The sequence below is a fragment of the Argentina silus genome, assembly GCF_951799395.1.
Source record: "Argentina silus genome assembly, chromosome: 7".
Lineage (NCBI taxonomy): Eukaryota > Metazoa > Chordata > Actinopteri > Argentiniformes > Argentinidae > Argentina > Argentina silus.
In genome coordinates, this window is record NC_139661.1 from 1253509 (window position 1) to 1277412 (window position 23904).

At 40.4% G+C, this 23904-nt stretch overlaps 1 protein-coding gene across 1 annotated transcript in view; it reads left to right on the forward strand.

Moving 5' to 3' along the window:
- cspg4ba (chondroitin sulfate proteoglycan 4ba) overlaps window positions 1-18044 on the forward strand; it is a gene marked incomplete at its 5' end in the record, with an annotated part of 32913 nt that extends 14869 nt beyond the window's left edge. Inside the window, 7 exons of the mRNA XM_083672865.1 lie at window positions 173-646; window positions 2394-2570; window positions 5143-5341; window positions 7400-7531; window positions 10242-10414; window positions 14982-15165; window positions 15410-18044. Coding sequence (XP_083528991.1) covers window positions 173-646; window positions 2394-2570; window positions 5143-5341; window positions 7400-7531; window positions 10242-10414; window positions 14982-15165; window positions 15410-17457 — 3387 coding nt within the window. The 3' untranslated portion in view covers window positions 17458-18044. The remainder of the gene's footprint in view (window positions 1-172; window positions 647-2393; window positions 2571-5142; window positions 5342-7399; window positions 7532-10241; window positions 10415-14981; window positions 15166-15409) is intronic.
- Between the last annotated feature and the right edge of the window lie 5860 nt (window positions 18045-23904).

Below are 23904 nucleotides of genomic sequence, written 5' to 3' on the forward strand. Positions count from 1 at the left end.
TAGGGTTGGTTATGAATTCAAATGTTATTCTTTATGTATTTGTTTGTATTTTGTTAAACTAGCACTCCAAGGAATAAACAAAAGTGAATTATAAATCAGCAAATGTAAAACATGGTGACATTGCAAACATCTCAAACTTAAAAATGGTAATATGCTCTGATCAATGTTCCAGGTCACGCATGAGGACAACCTGCCATCAGAGATTGTATTCACAGTGAAGGTGGCCCCCATCCATGGCTACCTTCAACACTTTGACAAAGTTGAAGAGCATTATATTGGATCGGAACAGACCCCTGTTCAGACATTTTCCCAGCTCGACATAATTTCTGGCAACATACAGTACATGCAGGTGAAACCTGATCAAGTCAACGACACCTTCTTCCTAGACGCCACCAACGGGGTCACGGCGGTCAGTGGCATTAGGATGTCTGTTGACATCATCCCCTGCCTCATCCCACTCCAGGTGTCAAACTTCACTCTGAAAGAGGGTGCCTCCAAGGCTTTGACTCAGGAAGTGCTCAGGGTCACCAATCGTCACTTCTCTGGCCTCAACTTCCTGTATAGTGTGTTTGAACCTCCACAGAATGGCTACATTGAGCACTCACGCTACCCTGGTCTACCCATAACATCTTTCACCAGGAGACAGGTGAGCAATTCTCGCATTATTTTTCTTCAAATACAGTAAGTAATAAGTAATGGGACAGTCAAGCATTTTTTCTCCTTTTGGCTCTACACTTGAAAAGTTCAATTACTGTGAGGTTAAAGTAGAGATTCTCAGTTTTATTTGATGGTATTTGTGTACACATCGATTTCATCATTCAGAAATTACAACACACTTTATGCAGTTTACCCAAAAGTGATAGGACAGATTTATCAAATGTCCAAATTAAGCACTCATGTTTAGTATTTGGTTGACAATCCTTTGCGTGCAATAACTGCCTGAAGTTGTTTTTTCTTTTGAGGTATGTTTGCCTAAAATCTTATCATCGGGAAATGAAATGCATATTAAATTGGATTTAAATGTGAAGATTGACTTGGCCAGTCAGGAACCTTCCACTTTTTGGCCCTGAAAAACTCCCTAGTTGCTATGACAGTATGTTTTGGGCCATTGTCTTACTGTATGATGAAGCGCCATCTAATGAATTTGGAGGCATTTGCTTGTACTCAAGCAGACAAGATGGTTCTGTACACTTCAGAATATATTCTGCTGCTGCAGTCAGCAGTTACATCATCAATTAAGACAAGTTAGCCAGTTCTAGTGGCAGCTATACAGCTTTAACACCCCTACACCATGTTTCACAGATGAGGTGGTATGCTGTAAATCTTGGGCAGATTGTTTTTTTCTCCAAACTTTCCACTTCTTCTTTCTAATCACTTATCACAGTACATGATAATATTAATCTTGTCTGTCTACAAGATTGTTTCTAGACTTCTGCAGGCTTTTTAGGTACTTTTTAGCTTTTACCTTTTTGCGGATAACTAGTGGTTTGCACCATGAAGTGAAGCGTCTGTAGTTCGGCTAGTGACATATTCTGCGGATGGTAGTCTCTGACACATTCACGCCTACCTCCTGGAGAGTTTTCCTGACCAGTGGGACAGTTGTTTTGGGGTTTTTCTTAATTATGGAGTGCATTCTTCGGTTATCCACTGTAGAAGTCCGCCTTGGCCTACCAGCCTGTTTGTTTTCTTTTTAATGATTTTCAAAACTGTTGATTTTGGCAAGCCTAAGGTTTTGGTTATGTTTCTGATAGTTATTTTCAGTTTTTTTCAGCCTAATGAAGGCTCCCTTGACTTTCATTGACACCTCTTTGGTCCTCATGTTGAAAGGCACCAATAGCAGACTACAAAGGCAAACGCAAAGCCTAGATTCAATACTAGACATTGACGGGTCTCTTATGCCTGCAAAAATGATGTGACGGAACTCACCTGACTTACCACAAACACCTGTCAAGCCAATTGTCCAGTTACTTTTGGGTACCATGAAATAGGGGGACTATGCATAAAAAGTGTAAAATTAGTACCATCAAATAAAAGCTGAGAATATCTACTTTAACCTCACAGTTTGATATAAAATCCAAGTTTTTTTAGTGTAATAGAGCCCCCCAAAAAATGCTTCACTGTCCCATTGAATACACAAGGCACTGTATATTCATTCATTATATTAACATATGCCGCATGAAAATCTTATATTACTGTTATTTGAAAATATGTCAAAAAGTCTTTGGTGATGTCCATGTTTAGATTTGTGTGGACAATATTAGAGAACAATCTATACCTGTGTCTTAAAAAAACATAAGGCTTTCTTTGTTGTGATTGAGGCCATGAATTTCAGTCTCAGTTGAAGCTATCAATATCCTTTTTCTTTTTCTTTTTTACTCTCCTCATGACCCTAGGTGGAGCAGGAATTCATTTACTACGTCCATGACAGCAGCGAGACCTTAGATGACAACTTCACTGTCATCGCCAATGATACAGGCCTGCGAAAGCAGAGCTCACCCCGGACAGTATACATCCATGTTACAGCTGTCAACGACGAGCCTCCTGTTATTACAGCCAACAGGGTCCTTCGGGTGAGTGTATGATGCACTATATTTAAACCCTATTTCTTTTTTTTATTAGCTGCTCATCATGACTCAGTGTTGAATATCTTTCATGTGGGCAGTGCTGGGACTGGCCATGGCTGGCTGGTGGGAGGGGAAATATGCAAGTTATGTGGAGGAGAGTCACCTCTGGTTAGGAGCCCAAAACAGACACTGTCAGACACTGAGAGATTCCCAGCCTGCTTTGCAGACTGATAGGGTGGACAAACCAATAGGGGTAGTGGAGTTAACTGTATTTAAGTATTTGGTATCAACTTAATTTTGGTATCAGTCATCCAGCTATCTCTATTCAAATATATTCTGAAAAAGAATGGAGAGACTGTTGACTTTATGTAAGAAATGGATATTGGAACATTCAGTTTAATTTTTATATGGTTAGAGAGTAGTATTGTAGTTATCGTATTGGCTTCATTCTGCAATAGTCTGCATTATACTACTAAACTTGTCATATAGGACTGTTAGCATTAACAGTCACCTGTCCATCTGTTGGATATGACTTGACTTGCACACTGCAGGGTTGAGTGGCAGTAGTTGAGAGAAGTCCAGCTGTTCAAAGTGGCTGAAGTACAGCTTTCTTTTCTGATGAAGTGCTTTGCCCCAAATACCTTGAATTCCTTTCAGCTGTCCAGACCCTCTCACCCTCTCATGCCTGCCTTCAACAGTTAATTTAACTACAACTATAACCTAACTTGGGGAGAAGTGATTAAACCTTGGCTCATGGGTTAGAGTGGAGCTTATGATTAGCAAAGTACTTTTTAAAATGAATCTATATTAAAACAATATGTTTTTGTCAATTAGTTACATATAATCATTCAAACACAAACATTAATGAAAAGACAATAGGCTCACAATTGATATGTGTCTTTCTTTGCTTTGGGAAAGGTACTTGATTTTATGTGTCCACAAGGTGGCTCACTGCAACCACAATACATATTATGGATATGGTTCTCAAGAGAGCTGTGGTTACTGTTTAAAATAAGATTGTTATCTCAACTTGTAATACATTAACAACTAAATCTGTACATTTTTTGGTAAAATTTGCAATTGCCCACCACTCCAAGATCCTTGAGGAAGGATTAGTTGAGAAAGGAAAGTTGATTATGTTATATAAGTGACTTCTCCTAAATATGTGTTTATTTGTTCCTGTTATGATATGGAAAATACAGTATTTTAGACACTGTTGTCTATAAACGGTCACTCATTGGACTATAGAGACATTTTATAGAGACATTATTACAGTATTAGACAATTATCATGAAATATTGTTGTTGTTAATCAATCAATTTTCTAAATGTTTTAAATTATTATAAAAGTGTACCCAGCTTGGAGAACTGATCTGCTATTGCTGTTGTCCAATGAGGTCTTGTCATACCAGAAATTAATCCATAAGTGGAGAGTCTCAGTTTCTGGTCTGAGTATTTCAGAAACTGCTGATCTACTGGGATTTTCACACACAACCATCTCTAGGGTTTACAGAGAATGGTCAGAAAGAGAAAATATCTAGTGAGCGGCAGTTCTCTGGGCGAAAATGCCTTGTTGATGCCAGAGGTGAGAGGAGAATGGCCAGACTGGTTCGAGATGATAGAAAGGCAACAGTAACTCAAAGGTTGGTGGTGGTGGTGTAATGGTGTGGGGGATATTTTCTTGGCACACTTTGGGCCCCTTAGTACCAATTGAGTATCGTTTAAACGCCACTGCCTACCTGAGTATTGTTGCTGACCATGTCCATCCCTTTATGACCACAGTGTACCCATCTTCTGATGGCTACTTCCAGCAGGATAACGCGCCATGTCACAAAGCTCACATCATCTCAAACTGGTTTCTTGAACATGACAATGAGTTCACTGTACTCCAATGGCCTCCACAGTCACCAGATCTCAATCCAATAGAGCACCTTTAGGATGTGGTGGAACGGGAAATTTGCAGCATGGATGTGCAGCCGACAAATCTGCAGCAACTGCGTGATGCTCTCATGTCAATATAGACCAAAATACCATACCCCTCCTTACTCCCAGCCGGCTGCCACAACATATTTAGTCTGAACAAATCAGAACAAATTTTAGGTTGGTGAGCAATTTCTGAATTAAGTCGAAGGCAGCCTGCAGATGGTCCATAGCCTGCTGCATCGAGGAAGCAATAACAATTATGTTATCGGCTTACAGGTGTAATTTACAGTTAGTTACAAGGGAACCAATATTGGTAATATAAATAGTGAAGAGCACCGGTCCTTAAATGGAACCTTGAGGTACTTTAGAACTGGAATTGCAAACAGTCAGCCACAATACATTGAGTTCTATGAGTTAGTTAGGTAGTTCTGGAACCAATTACAAGCAATTCTAATCAGTTCTAAGCAGTTCTCTGATCTAAGCCAGTCGAAGAGGGCTTCACATACTAGGTGGGCTTACTTACTTACTACTACACTTAGCTTACTTACCTTTGATTTGTGTACAGTGTGTTCTCCTAAAGATGTCTACTGTCATTATTTATGTTGCTGTGTGCTCTAATATTGATGTGTGTTATATCTACATGTTATGGTCCCCAGGTGTGGGTGGGCTCGGTCACAGAGATGAGGCCTGAGGATCTGAACGTCCAGGACAAGGACACACTCGCTGAGGAGCTCACGTTCATCATCACTCCGCCCAGCAACGGCCACCTGGCTCTCAAGAGCGCCCCCATGAGGCCTGTCTTGAACTTCACACAGGCCCACGTAGAGCAGGGTCAGCTACTGTTTGTGCATAAAGGTAAGTCATATGTCTTATAGCCTTTTTTGTTGCCCTAGACACTGATCTAAGATCAGTTTGGGGTCCTTAAGTTTTTGGTGCCCTGTGAAATACAGTGCTCTGTGTAAGTAATGGGACAGTGAAGCATTTTTTTCTCTTTTTGGCTCTTTTCTCCAAAAGTTTAGATTTGAAATAAATATTAGTACATATTTGTACATATTAGTTTAATCATTTGGAAATGACAACAGTATATATAGTCCCCTTATTTCCGTGCACCAAAAGTAATGGGACAATTCGCTTGACAGGTGTTTCTGGTTAGTCGGGTGTGTTCCGTCACATCATTTGTGCTGGCATAAGAAAGCTGTCAATGTCTTATATTGATTCTTGCCAACATGAAGACCAAAGAGTTGTCACTGCAAGTCAAGGACGCCATTATTGGGCTGAGAAATCAGAAAGAAAGTATCATAAACATATCCAAAACCTTAGGCTTGCCAACAATAACAGTTTGGAACATCATCCAAAAGAAGAAAAACACTGGTGATTTCAGCAATAGCAAATGGCCTGGTAGGCCAAGGAAGACTTCTACAGTGGATGACTGAAGAATGCTCACCATAATTAAGAAAAAAAAAAACTGTCCAGCAGATCAGGAACACTCTCCAGGAGGTAGGCGTGAATGTTTCAGACTGCCATCCAAAGAAGACTTCACCAGCAGAACTACAGAGGCTACATTGCAAGGTGTAACCGCTAGTTCTGGAAAAAATGGCCCAAAATCCCCGGCATACCACCTCAACTGTTTAATATGGTGGAGGGGGTGTTATGGCTTGGGCGTGTATGGCTGCCACTGGAACTGGCTCACTTGTCTTCAGCAGAATGAATTCTTGTCTGCTGAAACAAATGCTTCCAATCTCATTTGACAGCGCTTCATCATACAAGACAATAACCCCAAATATACTGCTATACCAGGGGGGTTTTCAAGGGCAAAAAGTGGAACGTTCTAGTGTGGCCTAGTCAATCTCCAGATTTAAATCCGATTGACCATGCATTTAATTTTCTAAAGAAGGAACTTAAGGCAAAAATACCTCAAAACAAACAACAACTAAAGATGGCTGCAGTACAGGCCTGGCAGAGCATCACCAGAGAATATACCCAGCGTCTGGTGGGGTCAATGGGTCACACACTTCAGGCAGTTATTGCATGCAAAGGATTGTCGACCAAATGCTAAAAATGACTGCTTTATTTGGACATTATCTGATTTCTCCAATACGTTTGGAGCCCTGTAATAGGGGGGAGTATGTTTAAAAAATGTTGTACTTTCTAAATGGTGAAATCAATCTGAAAGAAAAAAACATTGAAATAAAGCTGAGAATCTCTACTTTGACCCCATAGTAATAGTTTGATTTCAAATTCAAACTGTTGGAGTATAGAGGTAAAAGAAGACAAAATGCTTCCTCTTATTTATGTAGGGCACTGTATGTTGTAATGTTTTCTGCTGTCAACAAGCTCCAATTTCATTGGTTAGTCAGTGTTGCATGTGAAATGTGCCATTTCATATTAATATAATGAGTGAATTATAATATTGACAAATAGAGCAAGGTGATTGGGTGAGCCTGGGTTTTATGTGGCTGGGCCTTGGCCTACCTGTAGCTATGCTACTGGCTTAGGGGTCATAACAGTTAAACAGACTGGCAATGCTGACATAAGTTGCCAGGCTGGGTATGTTAACAATGTTGTGTAGTACCTCTGATAAGTCCCTGCTTACTGTTCTGATGTTTATCGTCTCTTCTTTTGCCCCACTAGTAAAGGTTATGATACTTGTCTTATTACCTGCCCACTTGGTAATGAATCTCAGCCACCCCCACAATGATACAGAGGATAGAAATCTCAGGAAGCTTTATTCTAATGATGTCTTTGTGTGGTGTTCTCTATCTACGTTGAGCCTTAAACAACTGACTCAGTTCCAGTTTTATTGTTAACCTCTCAATAGTTCATGTTGGAACAAGACCGGGGTTGGAAAACTGATCTGAAATCTATTGTTTTGGGGGCACAACGTAACCAGTAGTCTTTATGTTGCCAATAAAGGTTCCATGTCCGGAGGGTTCAACTTCCAGGTCAACGACGGTGTGAACTTTGCCCCCAGACAAATCTTCAGCATCACAGCTAGCGCATTGGTCCTAAGCCTCGAGAGGAACCGGCCCCTCAAGGTGTTTCCAGGTAACCGACAGTACTCCTACCCCCTCACCCTGTCCCAATGTACAGTAGCCTATTATAAAACTATTTTGATTATGTTTGTTCTAGACGGTTGTTTGACAGAAGTCTTGGCCACAACATACATACATACATACATACATACATACATACATTTGCATTGATACGAAGTGACTGAAGTTCTATTCTCATAACTCTTTCTTGTCCCTTATACCTACAATCAGTGAAACATGGAATTTATCCCTTGAGATATAGTATGATGAGCCTATATAAATGAATCCCAAAGGCCTGAATTGGTTCTGCACGAAACTGTGTATGAATTGAACTACCTGTGTATGAGCTGTTATCTCTGTTGAGAACAAGCTTCATCATCTCCTAATATAGACATGCATTTCAGGTCTCAGTATGTATTGCTAAATAAACAAGAAGTCTGAAAGAAGTGTAAAAACACAGTTTCACTTCAGTAGGCATATGTGTCATTCATAGAGTGTGTCATTGAATTCTCTCTCAGTCTTTTAAATGTTGGTGCTTGCACTCTGAGACAGACATACAAGAGGAACTAGGATTAATTCTTTGCATTTTAGTTCCTCTTCACTTCTTGTTGCTTCCCTTTCTCCATCAACTTTTCATTGAATGTGGTGTGGGTCTTTTAGATGTTGGTTGAATAAGATAAACACATGTGCAACAAATGCAGATTGAGAGAGAGCAGTTGGCATGGCTGTTGCTCTTACTGTCCACTCTAAGGATATGTAGCCTTGTTATCTATTCAAGCCTCCTAATCTTAGTCAAAAATCCATTTGATTTAATTATTGAGGAACCAACCCTGACTAGACCACTTTGCTTTTAGTCGTTAATTCAGAAAAAGTCCCAGACAGATACATCATGAATTTCACTAGGATACAGTTATTCCTTTTTTTAGGAAGAGTTTAGTCATATAACATATTTGATACCCAGGGCTAAATATAGGAAGGCCCAGCCCCTGCCTTTGTTTGCAAGCAGGCTTAGCCAATCTATGCAAAGGCTAAAGCATCTGGTTTGTGAGTTAGATGGGGTAGCTAACAGCCAGCTGGCACGGTTGACTGGGCTTTCCTGGCAGTGGGTGAGTGGATACTCAAGGGGTTGTGCCACTGTCTGTGCCTCCGTTATTACCCCACAATGCCAGAGTGAAAGCCAGGGCACTGGGATGAAGTTGGTGGGCCCTGGTGAGTTCTGATGACTTTGAGGTTTCACATGGAGAAGAGCTTTCACATTTGTTGAAGAGCTGTGTGTGAGTGTGTTTGTGTGTGTGAGAGAGAGAGAGAGAGAGAGAGAGAGAGAGAGAGAGAGAGAGAGAGAAAAAACTTCCTCAATGCTACTTCTAGTTTCTCTAGCTACATGTAATTTTCCACCAACACATACATTTACTCTACTATTAAGTAATTCTGAATCATAGTGAGTTCTTAGTTTGAATTGCTCCAAAAAGGTTTTATTGGTGCAAAAATACTGTTTTGATTGTGGCTTCTCAGTTCATATTCTTTGGAGCTACTTTCAAAAGTGTGTAGGTTGGCCCGTGTCCTTATTAGCACAAATTGAAAACTCTGGTTGTGACGCACAAGCGGAAAATACATTGTACTTCTCAAGGGTTCAACCTTGTAGGAGGTTTTCTTTTAGACGTATCATGGCGGCCATCACAAATAGTCTGTTCGTGCCTCTAGTTCTGAGGTAAAGAGAATAATAGGCTCTATCTGATTCCGATTTAGTCGTGTCCTTTCTCCCATTGATGAAAGATCTACATATGGCTGGCAATCAAGAGGTGAGCACCCACAGACTATAAATATCTCTCGGTTCGTCGAGGGAGGAGGCACGGCATCAACCTTTGGCTGGGAAAGCCCACCAGCACATTTCCCCTGTCTGCTCATGAAAGATGGAGAAGAATGAGCTCTCCTCCTCCGCCAAGAAGGAAGTGTCCCTTGAGAGAGGGTTGGGGGTGTGTGAACGAAACTTACTGTGCTCACCCATCCGGCTCCCCTCTGTTTCCCACCCACTCCATCATTTCTCACCAGAATGGCGGTAATGTTATATGGCACACAATTCATCTGAAGGATCAAAAAGCTATCAGAATTCCTCATCGGTCATGTTCAGGAGATATTATCTTATATACATATCATCCCTTAGTAAAAACCTTAGAGACTCATGCATTTGAATGTGTTGTTTGTCCTTGACGTAATGTGCTGCACTGTAATTGTGTGCTGCTGCCATAAAGTATTTTGTGATGTCTGCTGTATCACTTTAATTCTTTAAAGGTTATTCCTCTGTCTGTTTCAGACCTTGTTTTGCCTAATTTGGAGTCAATTGGGGTGAAACTTCAAAGCAACCATACATGACTTTAAGCTATGTGCTCACATTTAAGAGTGCCAGACGCTCGTCCTTGTTATTGTCAATGTGAAGTGTACGAGAGAGGTTCACTCATCATAATACTGTAATTTCACATTTTGTAAGGGATACAGACTGAATCAGAACAACATGTTACATTCTTAATTATTGCAAATCTGCACAAGTACAAAAATTTGTAGTTCATATTTGAACAGGTTGTTGTAGGTTATGCTGTGACATAACAACCTTCAGTCATTGACATGAGTGTAAGCATAATGCCTATGTAATTCTATTTATACATGAATAATGAATTTCCATATACTCTCTCACTATTGTTTACACACACTTTTTTACACCCACCAAGGGTCTTCAATACCAATTACCAAGGAGGATTTGCAAGCGGTGACCAACGACAACAGTGACGCATCCAACCGCACCATTACGTTCAGTGTGATCCGTCGTCCCAAGCTGGGAAGGCTGGTGTCGGTGCAGGCTGACAACTCCACTGTGGACATCTCCTCTTTCACACAAGCTATGGTAGGAGCAGGAACTGTTCAATCAAATTTGATATCAAAATCAAATTCTAATTTAAAATGTTCCACTCTTGAAAACCTGATGTCAATTGCCCTCATATATTTAATCAAACAATGTTGATAGTGAGAAACAAAAAGAAACTTAACTTGATATGAATTCAAACTTTTTAAATACTTGATTAAATACTTAATACACACTTAACCATGCCATAATGCAAGCCATGAATTATGAAGATGTTTCTATTCTGAAAATCAACCAGAGACTAAAACATTTCTAGCTGAATGGCTCACATGAATTGTAAATGTCTTGAATTATTCATGTATTTTTTGATAGGACATAACAAAGTTGTGATGTTTAGTGTTTTAGCTACTCAAGCGTTTTTCCCCAAAATATAGATACACTATACACCCCTTTGGTGTTTACAAACATTGCTGATATTGTCACTCAGTGACTCAACCTAAGAGGAAAAGGGCTCTTACCAGTGCAAAGCTCCACTACATCAATGACAATCGCGTGAATGGTGTTGGATTGGTTTGTGTCAGCCAGAGGTGGTCTGTGGGTTGTTTCATCCCTTTTTCTTTTTTTTCTCCAATCTGTTACACACAGAAGGGCGAGTGATCAGTAAAACAAAATCATTTTGGTCTCTATTGCTGACCAAATGTGTTTCACCTGTTTTTCGTTGGGTCTCTTAGTTTCAGTTCGGTTTGAGTAGGCAATATATACCAAGCATTTAGTTTCAATATGGTCACAATATTTTATATTATTTCAACATCAACCAATTTATTGTCGATCTAGCCCACTAAATCAAATTTTATTCTCGACGTAGCCTAATCAGAAAATTATAGGAGTTCGGTAATGTGAGAAACTTGAGTACTGCATTCGAAGTTGACTCAAATGGTAATAATTTGAGACATTAATTAACTGTAAAGTATACTTATAGAAAGCCTTACTTTCAGCCATGATGTGTACAGTGATTATAAACTTGATATCATCATCCAAATGAAATTATCATCCCACAAAAAACGTGGTCCAAATATCACAGAATTTTAAATTGCCAAATAAGCCTTCTTAATACACTCACCAAGAACTTTATTAGGAACACCTGTACACCTTCTCATGGTGGAGGTGGTGTAATGGTGTGGGGAATGTTTTCTTGGCACACTTTGGGCCTGTTAATACCAATCAATCATCGCTTGAATGCCACAGCCACATTTGAATATTGTTGCTGACCATGTGCATCCCTTCATGGCCACAATTTACCCATCTCCTAATGGCTACTTCCAGCATGATAATGGACCATGTCACAAAGCAAAAGTCATCTCAAACTGGTTTCATGAAAATGATGTGTTCTTCAGTGGCCTTCCCAGTCACTGGATCTGAATCCAATAGAACACCTTTGGGATGTGGTAGAACGGGAGATTCACAGCTTGAATGTGCACCTGAAAAATCTGCAGGAATTGTGTGATGCAATCATGTCATCATGGACCAGAATCTCAAAGGAATGTTTCCAATATCTTGTGGAATCAATGGCACGAAGAATTGAGGCTACCCAGTATTAGTATAGTGTTCCTAATAAAGTGTTCAGTTCTTCCATCACGACTGACAAGTTCTTGATCTCATCTCATGATGTACACTCATACCAGCCTCCCTCAGTTCTATCAAGCCTTGAATAGCATTTCACTGTAATTGTGTCAACAGGTATGTAAATACTATGGATTTAGTCGAAGACTAAATTACTGCAGAACTTAAAGCGTATTTTTTCTTATCTCTTCAGGCTTACACAAACCTGGAGACTGGCAAACTCAAGTGTCATTAGAGAGAAACGAACTGCTAACTTCAGTGAACTCAACGACATGTAGTAATTTTTTCAAGTTTCAAGTTTATTGTTACGTCTCATACACGAGTGCAGGGAGTAAAATTCTTTGGCTCGGTTCCATGACAATGCAGCATACAAAATACAAATAATACAATACACAGTAGTGTATTAGTCATCCAAATGAAATTGTGCCTACAATTTGAGATTCAAGGCGACAATTACTCACGTTACCAATAGGCTACTGCTAGCACAGCTCATCAACATCAACAAATGACACACTGAATTACCTGAGCATTATAAGTAGCCAGGCCATAGATCAGTCGGCTGTGTTGTTTAGTTTGTTCCGTCTTTCATGAAAATATTATTGGGCCCCAGTACGATTAATACAATTATAAGCACAACTAGACGGCATTTTGACACTGATCATTTTGAACTATTAAAAGAAATTTACACAATTCTCAAAGCTTTATACTGTACACACATTTCTGTGGGGGCAAATGTGGTAGACCAATGACAAATTGTCTAGCAATTACAGTACAGTAATTACATTATGATACACATGATATGTAGTTCCAAATATTTAGGCATTATTATATTACTTGGACACCATTAATTATTACAACTTTGTGCAGCCTAATCATCGCTGTCACCATTTATTCATTTGATCTCTTTAGCAGGCCAAATCATAATAACAATTTAAATGTCATTGTTCTTTAATTTCGCAGTCATCTTAGGCAACCAAGTAATGGATTGCCATCAAATGATGCCCTTTGCAAATTCTTAATTTATATCACATATCATAACAGTCTCATCATTTTCAACATTAGTGTCTTTACAGTCATAATGAACTATTTAGTATGCGTCATGGTCATCATTAAAATCAATTAATCACCATTACATTTTTATTGGGCTCTTATAGTGTCGTCTTGCATTCATGATCGTGCGGTATAGCTACATGTTTTATTGAGAATATACAAAATAATAATGTATGTACTGGCCTAAACTGCACACACAATGTGATTTTATGTACTTTAGTGTTCAATTGTTGCAGCACTTTGCGCCGAAGTCTAGCATGGTTCATAAGGTTTCCATGCTCGTTCTCAGTGCCTCGCTCGTGCTGATACAATCCCTGCGCTCCTTCTCTGGCTCAGACTCTTCCATATGACGTCAGGACTTTATAGAGGTAAGGGAAATGCTTCTATTGTCTGATCTGGGCTATAAAAATAAAAAAAAGACTCATTTGGCCAGGAACAATACCGACTCCACTATTGGAATTACATTTGTGTGTTTGTGGCATGCCCACTAGACGCCTGATAGATCCCCTGGCCCTAAGTCAATGTCACATCTGTCCGTCAGGTGACAGGACAGCGGCTTCATACATATGTAAACATCATCACATGTTCAAAGGGACAGAGGCTATAAACAGCCAATTAATGCTCCTCCATGGCATTCAACAGTGTGAATATTGCACTGTTTATGGAGTATGATTTGTGTGGTCATACCACCCCCAGCCTCCGACCTCCCAAGCTCGGTTGTTCTGTATGTAGCCTTTCTACGGGGGTTTGATAAACCTTGGGCTCCCTACATATTGTATACTTGTGTGTTGTGGTTGTTTTACTTCAGGCAGGGAACTATACAGAGCGGAGCCATCCAATTATGCCAAGCTTAAATGTATTATCATTTTCAGGAAATAAATGGTTTAACTGATGTGAGGGTCCTGACTGAGGTTCTCGATGTCCATAGAGGCCTCTCCTACAAGATTTCAGTGGCTAATGATACATTTAGGGCTGGTTTCCCGGACACAGATTAAGCCTAATCCTAGACTAAATAGCATCTTCAAATGATATTTTCGATTGAAAGTGTGATTTAGCCTTAAGGCTTAATCTGTGTCGGGGAAACCACCTCTTAGTGTTAGAAAGCAAGATGAGATTGGCAAGCAAATTAGCGAGCTACCAAACCTGGCTAGCAAGCAAGCAATCTTCTACTACTACTTATCTACTAGCTAGTATGCCTAGTACTGAACACAAAGACTACCAGTAAGCATCTTAGTGGGTAAAATTGTCTGAAAATTATTATGACTAGTTTGCACTAGATTCGAATTTATGTTATGGCTATTCAAAGCTAAGACAACAACAATGGTGGCCTGGGGTGGTCCAGTGGTCGAGTACCACGGCCTACAGTGCCCATGTCGGCATGGGTTCAAATCCGGACCATACCCTCTCCTCCTTACTTTCTGTCTTTCTCTACTGTCTCTGTCCAATAAAAAACGTAAAAACATATGAGAGTGGGACTGCCCCACTCAAAAAAATTACCTTAAAAAAAAAAAAAGACAACAACAATGTTGCTAACCTCCTAAGCTCGTATTTATAGCTAAAATCCATACATGGAAATAAATCAACTTCTAGCTAAATGGCCAACAATAATTTTGTAATTTAAGTTATTTTTACCTGATATGAAATTGTTGGTGGTTTGCGCTAAAAGGTTGAAGGTATCCTGTGAAAATGAATTTATTTTGAACTTGAACTTGAACTTTTTTGTTCTGGCACCCAACTGCACAACAGGACATTTTTGTTTTGTTTAAGTGAGAAGCGAGCCTGTACCTATGTGATATTGACTGACGATGACTGCCTTTCTGCATCCAACGTACACACGTATCCATGCGTGACATGAACTCAAAAGTCACTCATCTCTGTTTGCGTATACTTAATATGGATGATAGTGAGGTTTTGTACCTGTGGTCTTTGTTTACCTCAGGTGGACGAGGGGGAGGTTGTGTATGTACAAGCTCCTGTGGACGCAGTGGGATGGGCAGCCTTGGACTCCATGACCTTCACTGTGGCATCACCTCCAGCCTCTCTTGAGACCCAAACCTTCAAGATGGACATCTCTTATGAGAACGCTGGTCCTGACCGCAAGACACTCCTATTTGTAAACACAGGTATGGTTCCTCAGTTGTTAATGCAATATAACTGAATATATTAATGATTATATTATTAATGAGTTGTCATATTCACTGGCACATGCAATGTTATCTTCTGAAATTGAATTGTGCATTTTGAAAGGGTGCATGCTTGTCTCTGGAAGTGAATACATTCCTCATAAAATACAAAATGAAAAGTATGAATAATGGCAATAAAATGAGTTTGAGAAACAGATTATTGTCTGCACTCTCTGTCCCCTAGGTGCTGTGGTTACAGAGGGGGAGAGTGTCATCATCGACAAGTCCAAGCTGGATGCCTCTAACCTCTTGACAAAGCTGCCCTTACTACAGCGGAGCACCCATGAGGTCTGGTTCCAGGTCAAATCCTTGCCCCAGCATGGTGTCATCGTGGTGGGCGAGAGGAACCTCACTAAGGAGAAACCAAACTTCTCACAGTTCATACTCAACAAGTATGGCATCACCTACCGGCACGACAACTCTGAAACCACCCTTGACAGCTTCATCTTCGACACCTGGCTGAACTCCAAGGGCAAGCCGGCACAGCGCCCTCTAGAGGACAGCCAGGTGGTGGAGGAGTGGTTCAACATCACAGTCACCCCTTTGAATGACCAGCCACCAGTGCTGAAGACCAAAGCCCCTAATCTGAGAGTGGTACAAGGGGACACGGTTGTTCTGAGGCCTGAAAACCTCAAAGTTGAAGACTTGGATAACCTACCTGAGGAAATCCAGTACAGCGTGATCAGTAAGCCCAACAATGGCTACCTGGCGCTTAAAGGAAGTCTGAATGAATCAGTACTGGCCTTCAACCAGGCTCAGATCAATAACGGAAAGGTGTACTTTGTCCATGATGGAAGTCCTGCTTCTGGGGTGTTCTATTTCAGTGTCACCGACGGCCACCACAAGCCAGTCTACAAACTCTTCAACCTTGAAGTCACAGAGATCACCATCTCTCTGGTCAGCAACACGGAGCTGATGCTGGAGCAGGGTAAGACTACGGTTTTGTTGACCCAAGAGAATCTAGCTGCAGAGACCAATGGGAGAAACACCACAATTCAGTACAAGGTCACTAGACCTCCACAGTATGGCAAGCTCCTCATGGACAACCAAGAGGTCACTCAGTTTGGGCAGGATGACCTCCAGACAGGAAGCCTGTTCTATCACATGGTGACGCTCACATCAGCCCAAGACAGCATTGAGTTCACTGCCTTCACTTCGGAGGCTAATCTGACGGAGCAGGTGCTCAACATCACAGTCAAACCCCTGATCAGATTTGACGAAGGGGTAAGGATCCCCAATGGCATTGCAGTCAAACTAAACATAGGGTTTCTCAATGCCTCTGAGCTGGCTATTTTAAGTGGCAGCAACCCTCTCTTTGAAGTTGTTTCTCAGCCGAAGTATGGTCATGTGGTCCGTGTAAAACCTAAAGAGGACAAGAAAACTGGGCCAGTAGAGTCTTTCTCCTTTCAAGATGTGAGGCAGGAGAGGCTAGCCATTGAGCTAAATGCTAACATGACTGGGGTGCAAGAGTTGAATGACTCTCTGACATTTGTCCTGAAAGCGGAGAACATCCAACCTGCCAAAGGGGAGTTCCGGTTCATTATCGTTCCATATGATCCAGCACTTGTCAGGACCACAAAGAGTCCCATCCTGACCACCATTCCTGTTTCTGAACCTCTGAACCAAACAGCCAGGCTTGGTACAGCTTTACCATATTTGTCAACCTCCCCCCTCTCCACACAGCGACCAAGCAAGACCCAACAGAAGTTCAAAGCTCGCAACCGCTGGGGAAACCCAAACTGGAATGACTCAGCAAGTACAGCCAAACCCACCATTGGGAGAGAGACTATTCCCTTTCGGAATACGCCAGTACGAGTGGAGTCCTACCCCCAGAGACGCTCCAACCCCCTGATGGTCATCTTGCCACTGTTGGCCCTCTTGCTTCTCATCATTATCTTTGTGGTGCTGGTCATCGTTCTGCAACACAACAGGAAGCAGAAGCACAAGCCTGTTACCCCAAAGCCTTCATCAGGCATGCACAGCAGTCCATCCTATCAGGGCCAGCCGCAGAGGAGTACAACAGTTCCCACGGTGACCGTCACCCCACTGATTCCCAGCTGCCCTGGTAGCCCTATCCTTGACAGGCTTCTTGCACCCAATCAGGGGTCAGCTAGTAACTCCCAGTATGCATCACTGCCTCTCTGTTCCTGGAACAATGAAGACCCAGAGGGTTCTGCTCAGCCTATCAGGACCACCAACCCCACTCTACAGCACAACCAGTACTGGGTATGACCGTCACTAACCCCACTCTACAGCACAACCAGTGCTGGGTTTCACCATCACCAACACCACTCTATACAACAAGAGATAGAGAAGCCTTTCTTTATAATATATGTGTGCCATGTTTTGTATATATGTCCCCAACGGGAATCACTCCTACAATCTTAGCATAGCTGGCGCCATGCTCTACCAACTTGGCTGGAACAAAGACCTGCACGCAATGCAGCCCTCCAGGACTAGGGTTCCTTATCCCTCCGATAGGACAATCGGTGCTGGGTATGGTAACGACAAACACCCTTTCCCTCACCTCCATCAACCACAACTTTTTCTGGCTGGCCGGAATTTTGATACATGTTCAGTATTACTATAAAAGTAATGGCCCTTTCATACATTAGTCCTTCTAATTGTGAGCTACAGTATGATAACCTTGTCCCCATGCTGTTGTGCATATAAGCCTGGAATCACAATGACTCAAACCTGGCCTTATTCGGAGTGAATTTACTGAGTAAAGTATTTGTCATTATTAGATTTCAGCGAATCACACAACAGCAAGGCGTGGCTTCGAATCAGCAACTTGTGGTGCACAAGTACTGGGGGACTGGGGGGAGGCTATGAAGCATCCGGGGACTGGGGGGAGGCTATGGAGCACTGGGGGACTGGGGGGAGGCTATGAAGGCTGATGGCTATGCAGCCGGAAGAGCCTCCCTGCCCTTGTATTGTAAACGAAAGTCAAGTTTGATGCTGGTCCACCAGACATTACGGATGTGTCTGGGAATGAGATTAGGGGTCCTATTTTAACAGCATGAATCCAGTCGCTGGCGGTAGTGCTAGGGGGTGTGTCTGAAATGGCTCATTGTTCTAAATTGTCATAAACAAGGCTCTTTTATTACTTTTATTTTATTTATTACTGCTACTCCACCCACCTGAACACAAAAGAAACAGCACTCCAGCGCAGTGGTAATTTCACCTGTTACTGCCGACACAAATTGCCAATACACCTGCGTTTGGACTTAAAAGAGAGCTGAAAATATAGCCCTAACTGTATGATAACCATAATTATCGATACATGTTTAGGTTGTAGAATGGCTTGATACTGTGAAATACTAAGTTTACTGACGCTGATACAAGAAAACTAATTTCAAAAACTAATTTCATTGATATGATTATGCACATTTTATATGTTTCATATGTATGATCTATTATCCAAAGCAGATATTTTTTTGGGAATCTCAGGTAGGCTATTCTTTAAAAAATTCTTTCTTGGAAATCTGAGGATTTCATTAATTTGTGTCATAGTGTCATGTGACTTTGTTTAACATCACGGCTGTATAGCCAGAAAGTCGTGAGTACAGTCAACATCCCTAGACCTATTACTATGTATTTCTAACATGGTGGTTAATTTCAAGGGACTTTTATTTGAATTGTGGTACATTGTTGTATTCACTCTTGGCAAGTTAGATGTGAATTATTGCATACATTCATGGTCATCAGTTTTTTACGGTTTCATGAGAAATGTTACCACTCTTTTATTAGTGCTTGCTTATTTTAGTTATTTTTTTTATTGTGTACAGTATTTGTATATATTGAACTCATCATTAAGTGTAATATGTGAAGCCAGAGTTGATAAAATGTTTATGAATCCACACTATGGTTCTGGTATTACTATGACTGCTCTGGAATAAATGTTGACACATTTACATTTATACACTGAAAGAATATGGGGTCTTCAAATCACTGTAAATCTGAAGATGTGGTCAATGTGCCCCTTGAAACATTGGTGCTATTCATCATTCATTTTACATGTATAGTTTGGGTTGTTCCATTTTCATGTTTGAGGTGACTAACTGTAGCTATATACATGAACAACATATTTGGGAATATATTGTTTATATATATCTACTGTATATCCACAATACTGCCCTCATTGAGCTTTAGGCTATCAATGCCATATGCTCTGGGAATTGCTCAAAACTACTGTGCCATAAGACTACTATACACTACACTTTCTACTGAAGCTTGTGGTCAACTTGTGTCTGTATACATGATTTATTCTTTGCTGTAACTGATATAACAGAATTGTCCTTCATTTATTTAAACACATTTTTTAATAAATGCATTTAAAGTGTGTGTAAAACTGCCACAATGTTTGAGTTTTATTCTAGTAACCAGTAATATATACAGTGCCCTGCATAAGTAATGGGACAGTGAAGCATTTTTTTCTTCTTTTGGCTCTACACTTCAAAAGTTTGGATGTGAAATCAAAAAAATTATATTAGGTTAAATTACAGATTCTCACCTTTTATTTGATGGTAGTTGTGTACATATTGGTTTCACCACCAACACTTTTATCCATTACCTAAAAGTGATGGGACATGTACCAAATGTCCAAATTAAGCACTCGTGTTTAGTATTTGGTCGACAATCATGCAATAACTGACTGAAGTCTTCTCTGGTGTTGCTCTGCCAGGCCTGTACTGCAGCCATCTTCAGTTGTTGTTTCTTTTGAGGTATTTTTGCCCAAAGTCTCATCATCAGGAAATGAAATGCATATTAAATTGGATTTAAATTTAAAGATTTACTTGGCCAGTCAAGAACTTTACACTTTTTTGGCCATAAAAAACTCCTGAGTTGCTATGGCGGTATGTTTTGCGTCATTGTCTCACTGTATGACAAGTTAGCCGGTTCTAGTAGTAGCTATACACGCCCTAACATTAACACCCCCTCCACCATGTTTCACAGATTAGGTGGTATGCTGTAAATCTTGGGCAGATCCTTTTTTCTCCAAACTTTCCACTTGCAATCACTCTGGTACATTATCATATTCATCGTATCATCGTATCAAGACCCTTTTCAGGCATGTGCAGGCTTTTTAGGTACTTTTTATCCTTTTTGAGGATAACTAGTGATTTGCATCTTGCAGTGAAGCGTCCGTAGTTCAGATGGTGACGTATTTTACGGATGGTAATCTCTGACACATTCACACCTACCTCCTGGAGAGTTCTGATCAGTGGGACAGTTGTTTTGTGTTTTTTCTTAATTATGGTGAGCATTCTTCGGTCACCCAATGTAGAAGTCTGCCTTGGCCTACCAGCCTGTTTGTGATCGCTGAGGATTGTGCTTCTTTTTTTTCTTCTTTTTTTTTTTATGATGCCCCAAACTGATTGTGGCTTCCTTGACTTTCATTAACACCACTTTGGTCCTTATGTTGACAGACACCAATAGCAGACTCCTAAGGTGAACACAAAGCCTATAATCAATACTAGACATTGATTCTAAGCTCTCTTATGCCTGCACAAATGATGTGACGGAACATACCTGACTTACCAGAAACACCTGTCAAGCCAATTGTCCCATTACTTTTGGGTACCTTGAAACTATGCATAGAAAGTGTTGTAATTTCAATGGTGAAACCAATATGTACACAAATATAATCAAATAAAAGCTTTAACCTCTAGTAATAGTTTGATTTCAAATCCAAGTTCTCAACAAGTTCTCTCCTGTTAAAAAAAAAATAATAATACAAAAATAAAATAATAATAATAATAGGTTTCTGGCATTACGACTGCCATTGGCCCCTGGTGTGAGCATTGATTATTTTGTCTTATGATGACTGATGGATAGATGATTCACTTACTTAAACAAATGTATTTGTTGTAAGTCGCTTTGGATAAAGGCGTTTGCTAAATGCCATAAATGTAAATGTAAATCCAAACTTTTGGAGTGCAGCACCAAAGGAAGCAAAAATGCTTCACTGTCCCATTACTTAGGCAGGGCACTGTGTTTACACCAGTGTCAGTCTGAAGAGGGACAAGACATCTCCTTCGCTTTAAAGAGCAGTGAAACATTTAAGTATTCAGCTGTCCACTGTATATTTCAGTCTGTACAGCATCCACCTTCCCCACCAAGACCGGCTAAATATATTTCAAAACGGGTTTGAAAAGGCAGGCGGCCTCAATGCTAACAAATTTTCAATCTGTGCTCAGTCAGGACTTTGTGTAGCATCAATATATTTTTCTACCAGGTTTCTGTATTTTGTAACTAAAACTTGGTTAATTGAAACAAAAGACAATGTCGAGAAAGGATCCAACAGGCAACAGATTAATTACTACTATCACTCCGCTTTGGTTTCCCTTAATTACTATGATTGGGGATTGGGGAAATTAACAGGCCTGAAATTGCACATCCCCATAGAAACCATCTGCAGGGGTGTGTTGATTGAAAACATTTTACATGGTGATTTGTAGAACACAGAGCACAACCCAATCTGAGAATCTCAAAATGAAGTTTTTTTGCTGTCAAAGTAAATACTTTATCTATGGAATGCAGTCAGGAGATAAACATGAAATCTAATAAGTTGTCACATGTTAATATGATATACAAGGATCTTTTCTGCTGCAGAGGGAACTCTGCTTTGAGTCATACATTTCAAGGTAAGAGAGAAAGAAAAGTCAGGAGGCCTCAATACTAAGATGGTTTCTTAAAATATATAAATAACATTCTTCTTCAAATGACAAATCTGTGGGTTTGTACCTACAATATATTGTACGTAGACTACAGTTCAGAAATACAAAAGATACCAATGTGTGCCTGATTTATGAAGGTCCCTCTCTCAGCCAAAGCTCGTTATGATAAATAACATACCAGATAATATTCATTTCAACAGTGGTGGGCTGAACTCCAAAGTAGTAATGTAGTGGATTGGAGTAATGTAGTGGATTTGGAACTTGCAATGATGTCAAATTTAGCACATTGGTGTTAATCTAGAGCCACCAACAGAGTCTGCATCAGGAGTCATGAGCTCAACTCATGACAACACTCTTATATTATATTATGGGGAAACCAGGTGATGTATCTTGTGACAATTATCACCAATTTCACAATTATCATGCTGCCTCATCTTACATTGCGTTCTTGACTCATCAAGCAAGAGATATGACTTGGACTTGGTACTTCTGACCTTCTTGGTCTATAGTCAGATTAACTTAACTAGAGATAGACCAGAAAAATGACTGTTTCCTTCCTCTTCTGTCTCTTTGTCATATCTCTTGTCATGAGAAAGCTAGTAAACAGGCTAATTGGCATAAGAATGAGCTGATTTGAGACCAATGATCTTACACTTCATTTATCAATGCCAGAAACTAGCTCACCAAGGAACAGAGCCCCACATGATATATAATTATATAATAATTACCCCACTTGACTTCTACGATGTATGCCTTGGGATATAAGTACTACTAGACGTGATGAGTACTCTCTCCCAGTGCCTGTTCTGTTCAGCAGATCTTTTCAATGCCTCAATGAGAAGGAACTTGAAAAGGCATAATAATTGTAGTTATTCAGATACACTTTCGATCCAGCACCAGTATATGCCAAGTCTATACTAGCCTCTCTCTACCTCTTTTACAGAGGAGAATGTTGAGGAAATGTATTGCATACTATCATATTTCATCAACACACATATAGCTGTGTAATCATACACTATGATTTATAAGATAAGCATCATCAGCTTTCAGTAAATACTTAAAGCCTATGAATCTGTCATGTCAGATTCATAGGCTTTTGTCTGGTGAGCACGACCAACTGAGAAAAAGGGTGAATCGTTTTGTAAAAGCCAATCAAAATAACTCGGGGACCCATGGAACGAGAGGAGAACTTTTTAAACATGGCTGTGCTAGGATCTCTTGAAACACATTTATTGGCAATTAACAGCTTCATAACTTAAAACAAAATCACAACTTGACACAGTGACCACTTTCCATGTGAAGGATTATGATGATCTTAGGACAGTGCTCAATGCTTGTATTCCAACTGTAAGTTTGGCTCATGAATATGGCTCATGGAGCAGTATGACCTGTCAGAACTTTTGACTTTATAAGAGCATGTTCTAAACCATAAGGTCCTAATAAAATGTCTTGGTAAAAAATAAATTCAGATTTACATACAGTTTGAATTATTTCCTTACAGCATATTGCTATTTCACCCATTATAGTGAGTCTCTACTCCATACATGTAATACATACATTGCTCAACAGTTGAATTAACAATCAGTCTGTAATCACAAATGAAATGAGATGGCGGTGCTCAGCGGCTAGCAGATGTGGAAGAACAGAGTGGTCATGCTGGGGTTTGGGGACTGACCATTGCTTACAGATAGGGAGGGACTGTTCCCTTTACTGCTCTGTAGGCGAGCACAAGGCCTTGAATCTGATACAAACCGCTACTGGGAGCCAGTGTAGGGTGAGGAGGAAGGGGACAATTTGGGAAGATTGAACACCAGATGGGCTGCAACATTCTGGATGAGCTGCAGAGGTCTGAAGGCGGAGGCGGGGAGCCCTGCCAGAAGAGAGTTGAACTAGTCTAGATGGCAGATGATTGTATCTTTCAAATGCTGGAGAGGAAGAAACTACAGGAGCGGATCATCACTGTGATGTTAGCCATACAGGACAGTTGGTTGTCCAG